The following is a 23,466-nucleotide window of genomic DNA, read 5'->3' as shown; positions in this document are numbered from 1 at the left end:
GAAATATTACTTCTTTCTTTCATATAATTAACTAGAACAGAATTGCTTCCTAGACTTCTGCCTTTTGAAAAAAGCACCTTTGAGACAAGGGCCTGAATGGAACTCTAAGTAGGAGCACAAATGTTAGGAGGCATTTTAGCATTCTCTTGGGGCTTTTATTTCTAATTGTTTCATTTTTAAAACAATTATTAGAAGCAGTTTGCCAAAATCTAATTTTTGTTTGGCTAATCATTGGTCACTCTTACCTTTTTCACCTGGAGTTCCAGGAGTTCCTATAGGACCAGGTAGACCTTGAATTCCAGGGGTACCCATAATTCCCATTTCTCCTTTCACTCCTAAAACCAAATTGTATTAATTGTCTACATTATTGATAAGTTTATATAATATATTTCTATTTTCACAGTAAATCCAATTAACATATGTCACTGACTGTTAACTACATGGCACTTTTCTAGTCCACTGTATTTACATTGAAGTGGCATATTCCTAAGTAAATTTGAAAAGTTCCTATTCTCGCAAAAAAAAAAACCTTATTTATGAAAAAAATTAAGAATGATAGAAAACAGAATTAATACTGATAAGTACAAATTCACAATAATAAAGATATATAATTCTTAAATATTAATCATTATATTCTATCAATTTGTCAATTGATAGACCCATCTACAATCTTTGCAGATTTGGTTCCAAATGTGGTAGGCTGCATGGTTCTGTGCAGGCCAGTGGTGGGATTCAGCCAGTTCGCACCTAGTCGGGAGAACCGGTTGTTAACTTTCTAAGCAGTTGGGAGAACCGGCTGTTGGAAGAAATCTCCTTTTGTTTTTTTCCCCACTTTCCAGGGCTAATCCTGTAAGGAAGGCAGGAAGGAAACATTCTGGTGTTGTTTCTAGTCTAATCTTTATTGCCCTGCTTACAGAAACTGCCCCTCCGGTTAACCCCGATTCCATTGTCACAGCTAAGGCAAAGCGCCCATTGATGTGAGTGGCATTGAGTTGGCCATGCCCACATGCTCACAGGACCACCGAGCCCCATCTACCCAGATGGTCAATAGGGCAGAGAACCGGTTGTTAAATTATTTGAATCCCACCACTGGTGCAGGCCTAGATGGGTGTATGTGTCATCTCTCCCACAAGAACTGCACTGATTACTGATTTGCTTCCAGGTCCAGTTCAAGGCGCAGATTTCCACCTTAAAAACCTACAATGGCTTGGGACAAGGTTATTTGAGGGGCCATCCTTTCCCGATCACATCTACTCAACCCACCAGAGCAGGGAGGCAGGGAGTGCTACGAGTCCCCTCTCCTTAGGAGATCCATCTAGCGGGAACAAGAAGAAGGGCCTTTTTCAGAGTGGCTCCCTCCCTTAGATTGCCCCCTTCTTAGGCACTCCTTCACAAGGCCCTGAAGACCTGGTTTTGCCAACAGACCTGGGGTTCCCAGTGCGGGGATGGAGATCATCCCATGCCTCATTTGATCATTGTTACCAGGGGTGGGTGGGGTTATTTTGTTTTATTGTTTTTATATTGGTTTTTTTGTTGTTGTTGTAAGCTGCCCAGACTCACTGAGAGTGAGTTGGGCCATATAAATTTTCTTAAATAAAAAAGAGAAAGAAAGCAAAAGAAAACTGAAGATAGATCATGAGCACAGTCATGGTTTCACTTAGTGACTGCCAAGTTGCCAGTCCCAATTTTTGTCACTAAACAAGAACTGCGGCAAACAAAGCAGAGAAGTGAAATTAAAATTGAATCAAATATTAGTTTTTTGCTTGAAGATTTTGTTCATTTTCTCTGTGTACTAGTACAGTTAGTTATACTATATCAAATAATTAATTACAAAGAATTACCCACCTGGAACACCTGGATGTCCTTGTTGCCCCTGTAAGCCAGGTAAGCCTGGCAACCCTGGCACACCTGACAGACCTTGTGTTCCTGGCGTCCCTTTGTCTCCTTTAGGTCCTGGCGTATCTAGCCCAGGGATACCCGGGTGGCCTCTCTCACCTTTGATTCCTGGTGGTCCTGCAGGAATCAAAAAGAGGTTTGGAAACAAAATGTTTGGCACAGAAAATAGTATATTGGCTACTAAGCCTGAAAGTGTGAAGGAAAAATGCATTTTCAGCTGCACATCTGTAAATCTTGGGACACACTGAAGTAAATAGCAGAGTCAATTGTCACATCTTCAGGAATAGACAAGGACAGGTAGTCAGACAGAAAGGAATAAGGTGGCGCAGTGGTTAGGGTGCAGTACTGCAGGCCACTTCAGCTGACTGTTATCTGCAGTTCAGCAGTTCTAATCTCACCGGCTCAAGGTTGACTCAGCCTTCCATCCTTCTGAGGTGAGTAAAATGAGGACCCAGACTGTGGGGGCAAGTTGCTGACTCAATTTGCTAAAAAAAATTGTAAACCGCTTAGAGAGGGCTGAAAGCCCTATGAAGCGGTATATAAGTCTAATAAATGAATAAACAAACAAATAAATAAATAAATAAATAAATAATCTAGTCTTATGCTGGAAGGAAGGGACCTTGTAGGAAATATATTATCCATTTGAAAAAAAAATAAAGAATCTAAAGTCCATGCTGAGGCAACCAACTGAAATTTATTAAGTACTCATATATTTATAAGTTTCTAAGAAATTTTTATCAGATAAAATGAGCTGGAGAATGGGGGTAAAGGTTCTTGTGATGGAAAGGAAAAAAATAGTGTTTACATTATATATTAGAAAATCTACAGGCGTTTTCTAAAGCATCTTCTAATCCTACATTGGGATTTTTTTTTTCAAATAAGGAAGTATTAGTAGATTGTATCAAAGTATCTTCCAATGCATTTGTGATGCTAATAGCCCCCACATCTGGAAATATAAAATCCAGTTGTTAAACTCCAAACTATGCCTATCTTTTATAAATTCCTTGATAGGTGAAAATTAGAAATCAACTAAGAAATATTAATATGAACTCACTAAGTTATAATAACTGTGTGCTTGAGATAATTTAAGCGCATATGGAGTGAGGATAAGAAAAGGAGCTTATTGACTATGCTCACGGATACAGCCTGAGCAGAATCTAGTGGCTTCCTTCACACCCACACAACTGAGAATCTGCCTCTGAGAAACAGTGATGATGGAATGTCTCCACTGAAACTGAAGCTCTGAGAACAGCCCTTTATTTCTGCTCTTCCAGACACTCACAAAGGATGTTTGTTATATTTGAAATATAATGGAACAAGGATTCGCATCTACACAGGAAATAGTGTCTATTTTGAACAGAGCTCTATGTTACTGTTTTACTAATTTCCAAAATAAAAGAGCAATTAACTATTTGTGCAATGATCCCAGCAATTAAATATGTGAGCAATTTCTCAACTACTAAGACCTCTTGAAAAATTATTCAGAGATGCCAGTATCTGTGCTGTCCTACTCACTCACACACACGTAACACATGTGGTTTAGTGAGTTTATTAATATTCCCCAGCAATTCCCTTCACCAAAAACCGAAAACTGTCCCAGCCATGAACAAACTAATGCTAGTCCACAGAGCACTTGAAAGTTTCTCAGTCAAAATAAATCCACCAGGCAAACTTTAATCCATAACATAAGAGAGCTCACGAGACAAGAAAAGTCCAGAGTTTCCAAGCATGATCCAAGTCAAGGCACAGTGTCAATCTAAACATGGCAGGAATCACAACAACCAGAAAACAGGCAGCTAGGAAACAAACATACTGTTCCCAGAATCATCTCCATCTGCATGCTCTGCAAATAGCCAACCTCCAGTGTAGCCTGTCAAGAAGGGCAAGGCTTTCTCCTCACAAGTAATCTGGATGACCTTCTCTGCTCCTGCCTTTTCTCTGCCCTATATGTTCTTGTGCCGAAGGCAGTTCCTCTTCCTCATCACTGACCAACTGCAGCTGCATGCTTTCCCCACCTGGAGCCTCAGGACTCTTCTGATTTGGCCTCAGCCAAATCCTTCACAGATGACTGCTCGGAACCATCACTCAACTCAGCTCCTGATGTGCCAGGAACTGTTTCATCCTTCCCCGAGCTGACATCTAGAGAGGTATCTGGGGAAGCATCACAGTATCCAATGTGTTCAATATGAATCTGAAAATGCTAACTATTTGCTTCTTTAATGCATACCAATCATTTGCAGAAACATGACAATTTCTTCTCTAATTTGGCTCAGTAAATAAGCATAAGATCTAGATATGTTCTATTCCCACAGACCAAATGTGAGTTTATATCTAAAGGGACAACTTCCTTGCTAGAAAGTTCATTGATGAAATAAAATATTTGTTGCCTTGTTTCATTGTCCCACATGCTCCTGGCAATGCCTGATTTTCCTCAGGCTGGGATGTTTAATAAAAATTAGAAATATGAATATTGATGCCTTTCATCAAACCACATGAAATGGTTAGCTTAAGGATTCAATTTATCAACATTAAGAGTGATGGAAACAAGTGAATAGGTTACCTATTGGTCCTGGAGGCCCAGATTGTCCTGAAGGGCCAGGGGGGCCAGGAGAGCCCATCTGGGGTTCACCAGGGGAACCCTGTACACCTGGTAATCCAGGAGGACCCAATTCACCTAATTTGAAAAATAAACAAGTATAGCCAGTTAACTTGCATGTTATTCATTTCAAAAGTTATTGGTCTTTATAGACACTAATGATAGGTCCTTTATAATGTGATAAACACTTTAAAGGGAAGTCCTACTTAGCTTAGAGAGAATTATGAGATATAGTAATCATAGAACAGAGTCAAAAGGGTACATCCTTTGTCACACTTTAAAAACCAAAGGTAGGAATAAAAGTGACCTCTTATGTAAAAGAAAACAAAAGAAATATTCAAGAGGAAATAAGCTTTATTAAGTCATGTAAACTTCCAGTGAGGTTTTACACTATTCAGTTTATTCGTCAGAAATGCTACCTCACACCTGCGCTCTGCATTCACTTGGTACCAGTGTGCCATGGGCTCTGGATGGGAGAGGGGAAGTTTCATTATTCACTGTGGCTTCCTAAGACATAGTTTCAAGGTCAGATGACTGAGAATGTAACGTGGCTGTGTAACAGCTCACACCTGAGATGCCATTTCAAAAACATCTCCTTTGGAACTGATTGGACGAGGGAGGCCAGTAAGTGGGAGTACCTAAGAGGGAGAAACGTTACACTTGGGGAATTTGGCACACAAATTTGAATTCTGGCTTTGCTTTACTGCAGTTCACTGATTTCTAATAAAACTGTATCTTTTGAAACAAATGGAGCCCAGGATCGTTTTTAGAAACCTAGAATCCAGGCTGAGGCAGGACTGACATTATTTTAATTATAAAAGTATGGCATATATAGGGAAAGAAATCCTGTATCATAAAAATGTAGCTAATCAGGGCAGCCTTACCTTGAGATCCTGGCTGACCAGGTATGCCAGGAAGTCCTTTCTCCCCTATCACACCAGGATATCCCTGGTCACCTTTTGATCCAGGAATGCCATCTCGTCCTCGGGGACCAGGAAAACCTTTAGGACCTGGGAGACCTAATCCAGCTTCGCCCTTGACACATACATTAATGAAGCATTATTGAGAAAAATGTGAAATGCACATATGCATAACAAACCAGTGAGGTATAATCATGTGGAGTCTTGGCTCTCTGAGCTTGGTGGTTTTCTTACTGGTGTTTCATTATCAAACTAGGCAACATCAGCAGTGCTAGAACCAAGGACACCATATTTCAACTCAGAGCTACAATTATTGTCTTCTATCATTAAAATAGAATCAGTTAGGCAGTTTTTATTAGTAATTAGAATATTAATAATGATGTGACACCTCATTTTAAGGGATCTTGATCCAACAGACTCGGCATGAGGCAAGGTAATTTTTCATTTATTCTAAAAATGTTGGAAATGATATAATTTGCATCATAATGCCAATGGAAATATGCAAGTGACTCAAGCCGCTGCAAATTATATACTCTCCAATTTAATGGACATTTATAAATAATGATATATCATCATATATCCATTAATGGAGGCTAAAGCATGAAGAATGGTTGCAGGAATTGGGTATATTTTACCTAGTGAAAGGAAGGAATATGGGAAACATAATAGCAATGTTTCAATATTTCTACTTAATTTCCATTTGAGGACTGAACAACAATAATATTGTCTAATATGTGGCAAACCTAGCACACAGGAAGCCTGGGAGAATCTAGATAATTCGCCGTAAACCTGATTCAATTTGAATTGGAAATTTGAAAATTTGATTTTGAAATCTGAAAAGAAGATGATGCAATCTGTGTTTCACACTGAGCTTTGACGGGAAACTAATTCACTTGAGATTTGAAAGGCCCTAATGGGCTTTGGTGGAATGCAAATCCTGGCAAGCACATTGGCAAAGCTTGACTACTTCAGGCAGAATGTGATTGGGTGAGGATTGAGTCTTACTGACCACATTTTAAGTTAGTAAGCAGAAGCACAACTATAGGGAGATAACATATACAACATATACATATACAAATAGTTGGCCACAAAGAAAGTGATATTAGTACTTTTGCCAAAACTTTATTCAGTGCTTGACAGGGACGTGCAGTCAGGGGAGGCAGGGGAGGCAGAGCCTCACCACTGTCACCATGAAATGAAAAAAAATGTAAAAGGAAAAAGGCAAGAGCTGAGGTCAGGCTGAGCTAGTTGCTGCCAGAGTCACCGTGGATGACTCTACGTAACTGTTTAAAAAAGCCTCTAAAAAGCGCTCTCTACAGGAGGAGGCAGGAGAACGACGTGCCTCATCTAGTCTGACTTTAGGCGTTTTATGATCACTCGAGCAAGGGTTAAAAGCCTAGAAATTCCTGGCATAGGTGAGGCATGTCATTCTCCTGCCTCCTCCTGTAGAGGGCGCTTTTTAGAGGCTTTTTTAAACAGTTAAGCAGAGTCATCCACGCTGACTTTGGCAGCCACTAGCTCAGCCTGACCTCAGCTCTTGCCTTTTTCCTTTTACATTTTTTTTCTTTTCATGATGACAGGCAAGAGCAGTTTTCCAACTGTTTCAGCAGTCTCTGAAACAGCTGGAAAAGGTACATGGAGGGAGGGGGAGGAATTCAAACTTTATCCTCAAGTATAGATCCCTCCCCAAGTGTAGTTTGATTGCAGGCAGAACCACGTTGCCTTTTCAAATACACACACGCACACGCACGCACACGCACATACGCACGCACACACACACACACAGCTGGATAAAACTATATAAGCCCAGCTTCACTGATTACAAGTTTGAAAAGGCAACGTGGCTCCGCCACGGGGAGGGAGGGAGAGAGGGAGGAAGGAGGGGGAGGGAGAAGAAAAAGAATGAAGGAAACTTTTTCGCAAAGGAGAAAAACAAATGCTGTCACTTTAAATCGGAACTGAGCATGCCTGGCTGTGGAATTCTGGGAGTTGAAATTCACAAGTCTAAAAAAATTTGAAACCCACCACTGTGTCAGTGCCTCACCAGCCGTAAACCTCACCACATGTCACTGGTGCTTGAATATATTATTATAGTACTCACCCCTTCGTTTTTTAAGAAACAAATCTATCTCTGTTGTGCACAATTTAAGAGTAAGATTTTACCCTAGAACACAGGACTAATATGTAAACTCTGGGAGAGCAGAGCTCTCAGTGTAGATAACAATTTTGGAAGGGAAGAAGATAATTCATTGAGGTAGCATTTTAAAATGAATTTACCAAATTCAAATTTGTCAAGACAAACTCAAATATTTGAGTAAGACAAAAATGTGCAATACAAAAAAGTTATTCTGAAAAATGGTGAAATGCACCTTTTTATTGTGTGTACAGTAGTACCTCAGTATGCAGCTGCTTCAAAACTCATTGAATTTTGTTTTTGACACATTTTGACATGAAAATGTCTCAGTGTTCAGCTCTTGTTTAGTACTTAACATGTGTCTATTTGAAGAGGGGGAACAACTGTGGGGAATGGAAAGGAAGTCAGCCCTACTGGGAAGGTTGCTGGAAAAGGAGGGGGATGGCCACAGAGGGCGCACAGGAAGTTGGACATGTTGGGAAGGTTGCTGACATAGGAAAAAAAAAACAGCCGAAAGAAAGAGTTACATGGCAAGTCATGGTTTGTTTGGAACTCATTCTTTTTAATACCTGTCTCACACACACAAACACACACACACACACACACACACACACACACACACACACACACAAATGAATTAATGCCAAGTACCAAGGTACCACCGTACTAATATTAAGCATAAACAAATATACCAGTGATGGCTAATCTTTTTGCCATCGCATGACAAAAGTGTGGGGATCGGGGGTGTGTGTGTCATGCACATGCGTGTCCTCCCCCCACGCATGCATCCATGACCCTCTGCCCTCACCCCGCATTTGCCACATGATGGCACAATGGACACGTTTTTCACCCTCCCCAGGCTTTTTCAATTTCCAGGTTGCCCGTAGGGCCATATTTTGCCCTCCAGAGGCTTCCGGAGGCTTCCCTGAAGCCTCTGGTTGGCAAAAAACAGCCCTACGGGTAACCCGGAAGTCTGTTCCCAAACCTCTGGGTTGCTGCTTTTCGCCCTCCAGAGGCTTCAGGAATCCTCTGTTCCTGAACTTCCGGGTTCTCCTTAGGACTTTTTTTGCCCTCTGAATGCTCCTGAAGCCTCAGGAGGGAGAAAAAACAGCCCAACACGCAAACTGGAAATCTGATCCCAAACTTCTGGTTTCCACATTGGGTTGTTTTTTGCCCTCTGGAGGCTTCAGGGGAGCCTCCGGAGGGTGCAAAATGGCTGAAAATGAAGGCCAAAATTAGCTGCCCAGCACATGCATGTGCACTGGAGCTGACATGGCAACACCTCACGTGCCCTAAGAAATGGCTCCGCATGGCACCTGTGGTATGGGTGCCATAGGTTTACCATCATGGAAATACACAAATTGGGATCTTGGAAAAAAATTAAAACAGAAAGAAATCAAAATCAGATTCTGCCATCCCTAAGTTTTGCCTTATTGGCAGCCCAAATTATGCAAGTAATCATTTATTTCCATAATTCATACACCATCTTTCTCTTAAAAAAAAAAGACAACAAAAAGGAATCTTATAAAAAAATACTTAAAAGTCTGGCTAAAAGAAAGAATATATGGGGGGGAATGAAGCTCCTCAGAGCATGGTGGCATGGAAGAAGGCCCTCACCAGTATCAAAGCTCAGGCACTTACCTTCTGTCCTTTGGCTCCAGATGCACCTGGCACACCTTGGAAACCATGTTCTCCCTTCTCTCCTCTTGAACCTTGTGGACCTGGCTGACCAGGAAAGCCTACAAGATGCACAATAATGCAAAAGATTTGCCTAAACACCCAGCTGTGTCAGAAACCTAATGGAAAGATAAGATTCTCTCCTGATGGCGAAATCTGGCTGCAGGTTCTGCCTTGGTTTACTTTTTCCAATAAGCAAATCAGTCAGAAACTCATTTAAGAACAATTTATTTGAGTACTCTGATAAAGTGGGGTCTCTCTATGAAAAGGGGGAACCTGAAAAAATGGCTCAGATTTACTTTTATAGTCAGCACAACATAGAACTTCAAAGCAAAAGTTGATTGGGTTAATAAAAGCCATCTGTCCAATTACATCACAATATATATATATAGCGCTCCGTGCACCTTCGGCATTTAGTCATGCTGGCCACATGACCATGGAGACATCTTTGGACAGCACTGGCTCTTCGGCTTTGAAACAGAGATGAGCACCACCCCCTAGAGTCGGGAACGACTAGCACATATGTGGGAGGGGAACCTTTACCTTTTTATATGAGCATAGCTACAGAAAAGAGCATTGTATTCTGAATAAAAATAAAAGAAACATTTGCAAGGGAAAACATCAGAATGGGTATGGATAAAATACATTCTCATGCCTCCCAAGGTTTGGCATCAATATTTGCCCTGTTCATAGAGGTTTGCGAGCAGCTAAAAATGAAACTTATTTACAATCTATTGAATGCTCTCCTGTCAATTCTTGTTTCTGAAAGAAAGGCTTTTCTTGAAGGTTAAGATTTTTGGCAAATTATTAGCAATACATTTGAAAATGCATGCTTTTTCAAAATGCGAATTTAAAATACAAGAAACCCATGTTAGTCAGTGCAACAGTACTACAAAAATTATATTGCAAATATTACAAAGGCCATCCTGTGTGGCTATCATCCCCCAGAGATAAAGTGCGCCCCCACTCCCTTGGTCTTCAAGGAAGGCATGAAAACGTGGCTCAGTGTTCTTGCTTGGGGTGCATAGAGGAGCAGGCAGCCATGGAGATGCTTAGCACCTTGAAAGCCCCTTGCCCTCGCCTTTTAAGTAATTCTTAACATCACCCGCCTCTTTTCAAATTTTATATACCGTTTTTATGTTTAATATTTTATTTGTACAACCTCAGAGTCCCTCTGTGAGGGAGATGGGCAGTTCTAAAATTTGATAAATAAAATTTGGACTAATGGCAAATAAAAGAAGATACTTTGAACCTTTGGGTTTTTTCAAATGTGTATCCACCCTCTCTTTCATCAACCTACTTATTTTTTAAGAACTTTCACCAAAGCCCTTTTCCATGTATGAGTATTATATAAAAAGAACAGCTGATGGTGTTTCCATGATGAGATGCCTCCAGAAATATTTCTGCCTGTTGTCAATGCTGCTATTATGTACATGCCCCGTAAAAGACATTTTATTTGCCATTCATTTAACTGCACATATTTAAGCTCTTCTAAAGGGATATTTTCCTGTTTTGCCATGCTTACTTTTTGTATTATGTTCACAACTGACTTGATGAAATAGATCTAAAAGGTCTTTAACATTTAAGAAGTTGCAAACCTTGATATCTGCATCCTTAACATGACCCCTTGAGCACAACTGTAAAAATGATCTACTAGGAAAAAAGGAATGTGACACGGTAATTATAATGATGCTATAAAGAGGGTAGCACTATCAGCTACATTAAGCTAGTTATTTTCTCTCCAATCACCAATAATAATGAGCATCTGTCTCTCTGAATCCTGGCAAAACTGATTTCTTTTCTCCTGTTTAACCTGGCTCTTTCCCTTTCTATAACAGGACTTCTCAGCAGCCGCAAAAGAGAGGATGAAGTGGCTAGCTTCTAAGGCTGCAACAGTCCCTCAAAAGGAAGTGTTCTGCAACATGTGGGAATGTGAAAGCAAGAGGCTGAGGGTAAACATGTATATAGAAACAGTCAGTAGCTGCTTTCAAAGCATCTGCAGAAGCCTGGAAAAAGATGGGGTTACTTTAAATGGTCCAACATGTTGTGAAGCGGTTCATTTGAAGGACTGGAATACCCATACTAGCATTGGCTAGGATATGCTCAATAAGATACTCTCTTAGAGCCTTCTAAGACAGCTTCCCAGACTATAATACATGCGATGATTGTTGAGAGATTGAACCAAAGTGGATTGCTTACTTTACACAATGTGCCTGAGCAATTCTATTTCAAAGCCAATTAAAATATCAGTTATCTGTTCAGTTTGCCTTTACGTTCAGGAGAGGATGAGGACAAGGCAGACCAGGCACCAGGGAACAACAATTGGCTCACTGAACAACAAAGCCAATTCTCCCAATCTTTCATGACCCTTGTTTAAAAACGAAGAAAAGTATAGAGCCAAAACAAAATTTAACCTCATAGGGAGTCCTGGTGGTACAGTGATTAAAGTGAAGAATTGCAGGCAAACTCTGCCCACAGCCTGGAGTTAGATCCTGACACGGTTTGAGATTGACCCTTCCACCCTTCCAAGATCAGAAAAATGAGGACCCAGATTGTTGGTGGCAATATGCAAATAATGCTAAAACACTGTAAACCATCCAGCCTAAATGCTATTCCTATAAAGTGGGAGCAGATCAGTCTATAGTATGTTGAACAGACAAAAAGCATGGGAAAGGGATTGTATTTGTTTGGGTTTGGGAAACTTCTTTTGAAATCCTATTTTTTAATCAAAATGATATTGATATATGTTATTAAAAGTTAAGTTTTTAACTTATTGTTAGCTTATCCAACCCCATCACATTTCACAATTTAAAATACGTTTGGAATTTTTTGCTTTGGCCCCATCTCCAGCATAGAAGAAGGATTTCTGAAATTTTGGCCATCCTCTATTTACCTCAAAGAGTCTTCTTCAAATAGTCATTCACTTTATAGTGTAAACAAGATAATACCTGGGGGCCCTGAAGGGCCAGGAAATCCAATTCCAGGAGGCCCTGCCAGACCTTTTTCACCTGGCAGACCAGGTCTTCCTGGGATCCCTGGGTCTCCCTTGTCACCTGCAGAGTTAGGTATAACATAAACCATGTGATGTTCCGATGAAAAGGAATTATGGAACAATTAAGAACACTCTCCACATCATAACACAAGAAAATACCTTGGAAGCCTGGATTTCCAGCAGGTCCAGGAAAACCTCTCGCTCCAGGGGGACCAGGGAGAGAAATAACACGTCCAGCCTCACCTTTGGGACCTTGTAAGTAAATACATAAAAAGATATAGCAAATTAACAAATACGTCATCTACTTTTTCAGAATGTATAATTTAACTCCTAATATTTACTTTCACATATATTACAGTTGCAACAGGAAAATATCCACGGATATCTACGAGACCGTCTTCTGCCACATATCTCCCTAACACCGATAAGATCGCACAGGATGGGCCTTCTCCAGGTGCCATCAGCTGGACAATGTCGGCTGGCGACGCCTCAGAGTAGGGCCTTCTCTGTTGCCGCTCTGGCCCTATGGAATGAGCTACCCACAGAGATCCGGACCCTACCCACTCTCATGGCCTTCCGAAAAGCTATTAAAACCTGGCTGTTCCGGCAGGCCTGGGCTGTTGACCTCTTGATTGAGGTCCAGCCCCGCTTAGACTGGGTGCATGTTGTGTTTCTTTTAATTTGTTGTGTCTTATTTGTTTTAATCTTTTTAATATTTCTTATTTCTGTAAGCCGCCCGGAGTCCTCTGGGATTGGGCGGCCTATAAATTCAATAAATGGAAATGGAAAATAAATCATACTCAACTCACTGGGTCTTCTCTCTGGATAGCATTTAAAGACTGACATATATACAAACAATCTTGACACACCATTTTAATCTTTTAAAAATATTTTAAAAAATAAAACTAAAAACTAAAAATACAACTAAAAATGAAGAATAAGAAATAAATCTACATTATATTTTATACTTATCAACAGTCACTCATTTTCTATTAATTTACGACTATAATATCACAAAATCATTGTCACAGTAAAATATATTGCTGCATCCTTTGATTAATAGAAAACATGCTTTTCTAAATCAGATAGATCATGTATTTTGACAATCATTCTTTGTTATCTTAATACCATTTTCCAACTTCTTAATATAATTCTTTTTGCCATCCCCCATGCATAAATGCATACAGCTGCAATTTTTAAGAAATGGGCAATGGCCAAAGCTTTGATATAAAATTCAACATAACATTAACATGTTTAATATTTGCAGATTTTCTCATAAGTCTATTAATATACAGTACATTAATATATTATTAATGGGACTGGTTACCATCAATGGAAAAACTTTCCTCCCAGAGGGTGCTCCATCATTGAAGGTTTTCAAGAGAAGATAGGACAACCATTTGTCCGGTATGGTATAAGGACTCTTGCATGTATAAGGACTCCTGCATGTCCGGTATGGTATAAGGACTCCAACAAGAGGTTGGACTAGAAGGCCTCTAAGATCCCTTCTCGCTCTATGATTTTATGATTCTACTATCCCAAAGAAATATGAAATGATCACATGACCATGTCTCCAGTGTTTTACAACTCCAGCTAAAAAAAATCTGATATCCATCCTTTCGTATACATTCTTTGGGGAGTCCCGTACTCCCTAAATTGAGTTACTTTGATAAATCAACCTTAATTTCAAATTTTTAGATGACCTGAAGCCATTGTTATGGCTTTCTTGGAAATTCTAATTCTTTAGTTCATACTTGACATATCCCAGAAATGTCAACTTTTTGCACATTAGATAAAGTAAAATTAACTTCCTCAAATGTACTTTCAATTTAGCTAAGGAAATCTTAGTTGGAATTTTTACACTGACAAAGATATTGGATCACCATGAACATTTTAAAACTGTTTCCCTCATTCCCTCTAGAGAAGAGGTGACTGCCACTGTCACATGAATTTGCAGTAGAGCAATAAGGGGTTCTGTTTACTGTCAGTGAAATTCAATGAAAGTCCTGCTATCATTTGTTTAGTCTTAATTCTGTAACTATATCAAAATACAAATCCTAAATACTTGGATTAATTATACTGTAGGGATAGAAGGTGGGAAAACATTGGATTTTATCTAACTTGGAGTATGGTTCAATTTTTTTTAAAGGCAGAAGCTTTAAGGAAAACATTTAAGCAACATAATAATGAAGGGATATGAGTACTAAACACATCTGGGATGTGCCCTAGAGGCTGCTTCCATTGAAGATGCTCTCTCTCCCCTTCCCCTCTCTTCTCCTCATATTTTCTCCTTGCTATTGCTCCGATCCATATTGCCAGCAGCCTATGAATCAATCGTTTGACAAACTAAAACCCTTTTTCTCTGAATCTATTGCTGGAATGGCTCACTCAGGCCATTGAATCCAACCCCCACTTTTTCTAGTATCCAAATCCAGGCAAACCTGACAGATAGTGTAGCATCTATTTAAATAAAAATCCAGTGAACGAGAATTCACCACCTCCCTGATCATAGCCATCAACTATCCTTATTACTGTGTATGTCTATATTTGTACAGGCTGTATATCTAGCACCATACATGACTCCTGCATCTAGAAAAGTTGTTTTTCTCTGCAATAAAGAAATAGAATTAAAGTGCATTGCTGTAGATATAATTATTTGTAATGTAATGTAAATTTTATATAGCAATGTAACAGAATAACAAACTTGTAGGTCATCTAGTCCAATCCCCTACCCAAGGAGGAGATCCTACACCATTTCTGATAGATGGCAGTCCAGTCTCTTCTTGAAAGCTTCCAGTGATAAAGCTCCCACATTCCATTGGTTGATTGTTCTCACTGTCAGAAAATTTCTTCTTATTTCTAGGTTGAGTCTCTCCATCAGTTTCCATATATTATTCTTTGTCTGGACTTCAGGTGCTTTGGAAAATAGCTTGACCCCCTCCTCTCTGTGACAGCCCCCTTAAGTATTGGAACACTGCTATCAAGTCTCCCTGTCCTTCTCTTCACTAGACTAGCCATGTCCAGTTCCTGTAACCGTTCTTCATATGTTTTAGCTTCCAGTCCCCTAGTCATCTTTGTTGCCCTACACTGCACTCTTTCTAGCGTCTCAACATCTTTTTATAGGATGGTGACCAAAACTGGATGCAGTATTCTAAGTGTGGTCTTACTAAGGCTTTATAGAGTGGTATTAGTACCTTGTGATCTTGATTGAATCCGTCTGCTAATGCAACTTAGGATTGCATTGGCTTTTTTGGCTGCTGCTGCACACTGTTGCCTCATATTTAATTGGTTGTCCACTAAGACTCCAAGATCTCTCTCACAGTTATTGCTATTATGCCTGATTTCTCCCAATCTATCTTCTTGCCTCAGTGTAAGACTTTACTTTTCTTTACATTCAATTTCGTTTTGTTAGTTAGGACCCAGTGTTCAAGTCTGTCAAGATCCATCTACATCTTGAGGCTATCATCTAGGGTGTTGGCTATTCCTGCCAACTTAGTATCATCTGCAAATTTGATAAGTTTCTCTTCTATTCCCTCATCCCTCCATGCAGACGTAGTACCATTAAGGACTACTTTGTCATACAGTACAGTTTGTCAGACAGTCACAAATCCATCTGATGGTGATGCTATCTATCCCACTATTTTCTAGCTTACCAAGAAGTAGGTTGTAGTCTACCTTGTTGAATGCCTTGCTAAAGTCTAAGTATACTATGTCCACAGCATTTCACTGATCTATTAATTTAGGTAGTATGTCAAAGAATGAAATAAGATTGGTTTGTACTTTTACTTGTTTTTACAACAGCTGCACAAAAAGTATGTTACTGATGATTACTTTAAGAAACCATTGGTTTTTAGCAAAACCACACATGCAGGCAAATGTTTTATTGCTTTATATAATTGATGAGGAATACTAAAAAAGGAAGGGTGTTGCATATCTCTGCTTGTCTAACACATTAGCAAACAAGATAGTGGTGGGTTCCGGATCCCGTTGCAACTGGTATGGTGCTACGGGGCCCGACGTCCACCACATGAACGCACGCAGCACACGTGTGCACACGCACAGTACGCACATGCATCTTTACCTCCTGCGATGCTCCGTGATACCTCCGCAACGCTCCAGTTACTTAGCGGAGCATCACACAGGCACTGTATGCTCTGTGCATGGAAGCACCATCCATGGAACCGACGTCCACCACATGAACGCACGGAGCATGTGCGTGCACACGCACAGTGCGCACATGCATCTTTATCTCCTGAGACGCTCCGTGATGCCTCCGCAATGCTCCAGCTACTTGGCGGAGCATCACGCAGGTGCTGTATGCTCTGTGCATGGAAGCACCGAAGTACTCGAAGTATGTGGGCAGGCGGGTGGGTTCTCTGGAGCACCATACCTGAACGGTACCCGGTGCTCCTGGTAGGCCCCGGTACAACAGTACCAGTTGTAACCTACCAGTGAAACAACAGCAATTACATAATCTTAAAGGCAAATATTCCCCAATCATTTTGCATAATTAGATACAATACTTGCATTTTATAGCCACACTATAGATCCATATTGTGTGAATATAGCAGTAGTAAATGGAAAAGGTGCCCAAATACTTGAAAAGATAGCAACATCAGTTTAATACAATCTATCTATAGATGGCATCTTTTCCATTGTCTGTTTCCTCACAGAAAACTGAAAACATAGCTCTTTGTTTGGAGACAGGGCAGATATGGCTTTCTAAGACCCAGCAAGCCAACATTCTATCTTACTTTAGATCAATGTTCTCAACCTCAGCAGCTTTAAGATGTGTGGATTTTGGTTGCCAGAATTCTCCAGCCAGCACACTGGATGGGAATTCTGAGAGTGAAGTCCATCTTAGAGCTGCTGGACACTGCTGTGGACAATGTTTGTGAACCTTGTTTGCATAAATGTCATAAAAAGAGTACTATTTGGAAACCATATCTTTAAATGATGTTATTCAGAGACATGATTTTTAAAAATATCTTAACAAACAGACTTCCAAGAGTTAGAATATTTCATTTTAGCCTTTGTTTCCTCCAGTGGTTTCCTTGTTTCTTCCACTAAAATAATCTGTGGATTGTTTTGTCAAAATAACTCTTCAATCTGAAGATGGTTTTAAGAATTTGTCTTTTTGAGTCACAATGGCAATCCCCATATTGCATAAATAGTTGCCAGTTTTGCTGCTATGTCTGTGATAATACAAAATTTTAATCACTGAAAAATGTGGTACGTACTTTGACCCTTTTTAAAAAAATGTGTATCCACATTACTTTTATAGCATTACCTGGAAGTCCAGAGGTCCCAGGGATTCCAGGAACTCCCTTATCTCCTTTATCACCCTGTGGTCCAGGATTCCCAACTCCTGGAGGACCAGGGAAACCTCTGTCTCCAGGAGACCCTGGTAAACCACTTATCCCTGGGAGTCCACGGTCTCCTTTTAATCCAATGGTTCCCTGGTTTAAGGAAAGAAGAAAGTAAGCAGGGTATATGAAGAATTTCCTGCTCCCCAAGAAGAACTTATTGTATATACAATTCTATACTAGATGAATAATTCCTAATCTAAGTTTGGATCAGGATAAAATCCAGTCTGTTGTGGAGATTTGGGGATGGGGGAAATTCTTCCTGTGCAACCTCCAGAAACATGCACAGGATGGAATCATCTGTGGGAATCTAATAAAGGCTTTCTCAATTCTTTGAAACAGACCTTTTCCCAGGGTCTCTGGTCATGCTTAATAGGGTTAGGTACACAGGAATTGAGGTCAAAAGGCCACATAAACAAAGTCAAACACAGCATCCATAACAATAGAAACTGGTTGTTTATAGCCAATTTGTCTCCAGTTCTAAAACCTCTGTCATTTAAAGGATTTGCTCAGTACTTTATCTGCTCTCATAAAAATGCAGGCAAAGCAAAGTTCAGGAGCCATTATAGTTGATCCCAGAACACGGTATTGGGGCTGATTCAGAAAAAAAGGCTATTGGTAATACTGGGATTTATGCTTCTTGAGAAGGCATGCACTATATCAGCATAAAATTTATCTTAGTGAATAATTCACTTGGTGCTATTAGGGGCAAGCAGATAATCAATGAGATGGATTTGATGTTTGTTCCTAATTAGGCTTAATGATTATGCTGAAAAGCGTTGAATTGAAAAATGCCTCCCCCTTATTCCTGCTCACAGTAATAAGAACTGAGATGCTATATGATAGGGAATAATGAGGCAGTAAGGAAGGGAGTTCACAATGGATTTTCCACAAGTACAAATATCAATAGGGTACATCATAGATCTCTGCCCTGGGAAGGAAGTTGGACAAAAAGACCTTCAAGGTCCTTCCCAGCCCTATGATTCTATATCCATCTGAAGATGGCGAAGGTTGGTTACAAAGAGGCAATTAAATGTTGCTGGACTTCATGATAGTCAAGTATCTGTAGTCAATATTGTGGTGAAAAAAGGAAACAAAATTAAGTAATGAGGTTCAATTTGAGCAGAATTTCTGAGAGAAATATTCCTCAAATATTACTGTAGTTCAGAAGGGTTGAAATAGTTTGATAGACCCTCTTAGGCAAATGCACTGGATTGCAAATAAAATAAAAGTATAGAATTCATATGCATGGTATACCATCAACTAAAACAGTTCATTTCCCCAGGCTATAGATGGAGTAATAAGCATGAATAAACAATACAGAAATTACAAGTAACCCTGCATTTGATCTTGAGTAGTATGAATATATCCATTCATGCACTAATGCTTTCCACCCCAACCTCCTGTTGCAGTCTTTTTAAAGAAAGACCTGGGACAGTAGGAGTAAACAGAGGAAACACATCAGACATAACACTAATACAGGTAGTCCTCAACTTATGACCACAAAACCAAAAAATTCTGTAGCTAAGTGACACATTTGTTAAGTGATTTTTGTCCCATTTTATAACCTTTCTTGCCACAGTGAATTACTGCAGTTGTTAAGTTAGTAACACAGTTGTTAAGTGAATCTGGCTTTCCCAATGACTTTGCCTGTCAGAAGTTTGAAAAAGATGATCACATGACTCCAGGAACTACAACTGTCATAAATATGAACCAATTGCATCTGAAATTTAATTGTGTGAATCATGTAATTATGGGGATGCGGCAACGGTTGTAACTGTGAAAACCATCATAAGTCACTTTTTCAGTGCCATTGTAACTTCAAAAAGTCAATAAATGAACTGTTGTAAGTTGAGGACTATCTGTAAACTCTTTTTGCAACAATTATTGCAAATCCATTTAGACTGGATTTGGCATTTTTGTCCACCTATCAACTTCTTCCTGGGATAGGAAGATATTGTTATTTAATAACACTAAAGGTATAATTGCAGGATTGTTATTGTTATTGTTTCTTTTATTCATTAAATATGAAACTCAGTCAACTGAACATTTAAAAATGTATCACAAATACCATTGACTGGCACTAATGGCTGATACGGGTTGCTCCAGCATCCTAGGTATCTTCTTCTTCCTCCTCCTCCTCCTCCTCCTCCTCCTCCTCCTCCTCATCCACCTCCTCCTCCTCCTCCTCCTCCTCCTCCTCTTCCTCCTCCTCCTTCCCTCCTCCTCCTCCTCTTACTATTATTATTACTATCATTTTGTCCAGTTTTTAAATATAACTCAAAGAAGTGAACATATCTAAGACTCCAATCTCCTGTGAGCAGCAACTCTCTGAGAAGTGTTGGGCTCAAAGTCATCTGGTCAGCTTTTATGCCTAAGGGACAGCCGGAGCTCACAGATTCTGCTTTCTAAAGCAATACCTTTACCATTACACCAAAGACTAATTGATTAAAGGGAATGACTCTTCATTAATCAAGCAGTAGTTTGTTTTCAGTCTGTTACTGAAACCCAGATGTGTCAATATCTGTCAGTGGAACGAATTCCTTCTCTCTGTTCAGCCCTCATTGCCCCACCCAAAATTGAAATGGCTCAAGAGAAAATGAGGGATTGAGAAAAGCTTATTTTACAAACAGAAGTTAAGTTTCTTTGGGATGTTGTTGAATAGATAACTTTTAGTAAAAGTGATTATAATAACAGCAAATGCCATACTAGAAGAGGCATTCCCCTTCATCTTCTAAAATGGCATCTTCTGTCTGTGCATCAGTTAACCACAGCCTAGGCTTTTTCTATCAGACTATGCATTTACTAGAATTCATTAATTTATCTACTCATATTATCAAATGATTTTTATTTAACCAATTAGGCTTTCTGTATAATTCATAAGATTATGCAAACATTCAGAGATTTTTAAAAAATAAAATGAGTTAATTTCAACACACACATTTTTATGTTCTATAATTTGCATAAAAGAATGGACATAAACAGACAGATACATACAGATGCTCCTTTAGGTCCTGGGCTGCCAGGGACACCATCCTTTCCTGGCCTTCCTTCTTTGCCAGGAGTACCTGGATGTCCAGGTAATCCTGGTTCTCCCTTTTCACCTTTTACAATGGAGTCATAGAAAATCTCTCCAGGTTCTCCTTTTGGTCCTGGGATTCCTATCAAACCAGGTACACCAGGAGGTCCCTGAAATTACAATTAGTTACAGCAAAATTAATTGTCTTCTGTTATTGAAGTACTTGCTCATTTTCAAAATTTTTGCATCTGTAAATTAGCAGTGATCCATGGGCCACTGAATTATCACCTTGATGTGAAAAGATAGTTCAAATTTGGTTAAAATGGAGTGAAGTGGACATCTATGAAGAAGCAAAGATGGTGCCGTACTGGTGACTAGCAGCAAGATGGAAAAATCTGGACAGTGGAGCCTCTCCAGACAAGGGGAGACTGTGAGATCACCCATCACTCCAGAAGTATGTTCCTTATGAGAAGACTACTGGACTTGCAGTTGACTCTTCAGTAGAATGACTGGGGATCAGGGAAGAGTCAGCTTTCACCTGCAATGCCACTTTCTAAAGACATTAGAAGACTGAACCTTGCTGAAGGTTTGCTCAGAGCCTGACTTTCTTAAACATCTTAAAATGTAACTTATTTACAGTTAAAAAAAGAACTCCAGACCAGTGGAATAAAGAAAAGAAAAAAACCACTTGGTGAGTCAACTTTTCTTCTGGATCAAACAAAGAAATGAAAAGAGGATATAACAGCAAAAGACTTAATATGATTTTAAGTTAAGAAAGTTTTCTCTTAAGGAGGAACATTCTCTCTCTTAATTTGAAAAGTGCTTTTGTTTGAAATAACCACAATGGAGAGATGTCTGGTGAAGGTGGCAGGATTTGCTGAGATGGCAAAATTGATTTATTTGATTAGGTAAAGGACAATCACTAGTTTTATTACTGATCGGGCTCATGGACTTTTTGCTGAAAAAAGGAAAAAATAACTTGTGAGTTATAGGTTTGATGATTAGAAAGGATGGATTATGAAAAGAGGGAAGTCATGATATAACCTTAAAGAAACAGAGTAAAATATAAATACATTTATAACTGTTGTGAGGAATATAAGAAGTTGCTACTTTATAACCTTTTCTTTCCTCTCAATTCTTATCTATACGCTATTATACTTTATTTCTTTTTGAACATTGGTATTGCTTTTATCTTGTTAAACATTTCTTCAATAAAAATTATATTCGAAAATGAATTCAGTAAAATGAATCCATGAGTCCATCGAAATTGTTACGACAGATTCATAAAATCACCCTTCCTGAAATTGCTTCAACAGTACAAATAAAGGAGAATATTTGTTTTCTCTAGTTTACTAAGAAAAAGAAAACAACAACTTGCTATCTTTCCTAGACATTTTGATCAGACCACAATGGCAAATTAGAAATGCAAGTCTACAGAAAAATCACTCATACTAACCAGGTACCCCACTACTAAAGCAACAACCTAATCTTCCACAAGAGAAGCTGTATAAGGACCTTATTTAAACAAGCCCAAACAGAACAGCAGAAAAAGGAAATTAAGCATCTATACAACACATTCCAAGAAAATGGATAGCCACGGAACTTTATTAAAAGGTCCCTGACCACTCAACCCAATACAGCACAATCAACACAAACCCTAAAAAGAATTACATTGCCTTACATCAAGAATATCTCAGAAACCACAAGTAGACTTCTACAACCACATGGAATCAGCATAGAACACAAGCCAACTAAAGCCCTTCAAAGTATCTTAAGCAAACGAAAAGACCCAGTAACCCCAGAAGAAGAAAAACAATAGTCATCTACAACATACAATGTAAGAACTGCAACAACTACTATGTAGGACGGACAGGCAGAAGGCATCCATGAACACCAACTGGCAGTTAGAAGACATGCTGAAAGTTCTTTAATTTCACAACATGTAGACAGATTTAACCATATAATCCTAGTCCAGGCCAAATCCGAAAATGCCAGGGAATTTCTAGAAGCCTGGCACTCTGACAAATCAACAGGCGTGTAGACATTAACAACATCTATAGACTATCCAAAAGAGAAAATCAACCAGTCTGAAAGAGAAAAAGACTCTCTCCACCCGTAATCAGCACTCAGATCAGCGTACACTCTGTACACAATTATTAGGCAAGTTGTATTTTGGAGGATTAATTTCATTATTGAACAACTACAGCGCTTTCAGTTAATCCAAAATATTAATAAACCTCAAACCTGAACATTTAAGAAAGTAAAAGTGAAGTTTTGGCTTTTGTGTGAGAATATCTATGTGTGCACAATTATTGGGCAACTATCAGTGTGCATAATTATTATGCAACTAAATGAAAAACAAAAAATTGCCCATCTCACTTGTTTATTTGTATCTGTTAAAGTGAGAATAATAAACAAACAACTCAAAATGTACAAATAAACATTTCTGACAGTTCACACAAAAAAAATAAGTGACCAATATAGCCACCTTTTTTTCAGTAATAGTCATAAACCTTCCATTCATGGAGTCTGTCAGATTCCTGATCTATGGATGACCAACCTTTTGTGTAGCAGCAGCCACAGCCTCCCAGACACTGTTCAGAAAGGTGTACTGTTTTCCTTCACTGTAAATCTCCCATTTAAGAAGGGCCCACAAGTTCTCAATATGGTGAGGAAGGAGGCCAAGTCATTATCTTTCATCTTTAAGGCCTTTACTGGCTAGCCACACAGTGGAGTACTTTTATGCATGCAATGAAGCATTGTCCTGCATAAAAATCATGGTCTTATTGAAAGATGCAGACAGATGCAGACACTGCTTGAAGAAAGTGTCTTCTAAAATCTGGCAGTAAATTTGGGAGTTGATTTT

At 39.2% G+C, this 23,466-nt stretch overlaps 1 protein-coding gene across 1 annotated transcript in view; it reads right to left on the bottom strand.

Annotated features, from left to right (window-relative positions):
* COL4A1 (collagen type IV alpha 1 chain) overlaps positions 1 to 23,466 on the bottom strand; it is a 152,361-nt gene that overhangs the window by 35,406 nt on the left and 93,489 nt on the right. Inside the window, exons 24-32 of the mRNA XM_032213042.1 lie at positions 20,579 to 20,770; positions 17,506 to 17,674; positions 12,375 to 12,467; positions 12,172 to 12,276; positions 9,188 to 9,285; positions 5,377 to 5,527; positions 4,457 to 4,570; positions 1,846 to 2,013; positions 246 to 335 (exon numbers count right to left, since the gene is read on the bottom strand). Of these exons, the coding sequence (XP_032068933.1) occupies positions 246 to 335; positions 1,846 to 2,013; positions 4,457 to 4,570; positions 5,377 to 5,527; positions 9,188 to 9,285; positions 12,172 to 12,276; positions 12,375 to 12,467; positions 17,506 to 17,674; positions 20,579 to 20,770 (1,180 nt within the window). The remainder of the gene's footprint in view (positions 1 to 245; positions 336 to 1,845; positions 2,014 to 4,456; positions 4,571 to 5,376; positions 5,528 to 9,187; positions 9,286 to 12,171; positions 12,277 to 12,374; positions 12,468 to 17,505; positions 17,675 to 20,578; positions 20,771 to 23,466) is intronic.

This window comes from Thamnophis elegans, chromosome 3, assembly GCF_009769535.1.
Source record: "Thamnophis elegans isolate rThaEle1 chromosome 3, rThaEle1.pri, whole genome shotgun sequence".
NCBI classification, from domain to species: Eukaryota; Metazoa; Chordata; class Lepidosauria; order Squamata; family Colubridae; genus Thamnophis; species Thamnophis elegans.
Note: the sequence above shows the minus strand (reverse complement) of the source record. Positions and strands in the feature narration are given on the sequence as shown.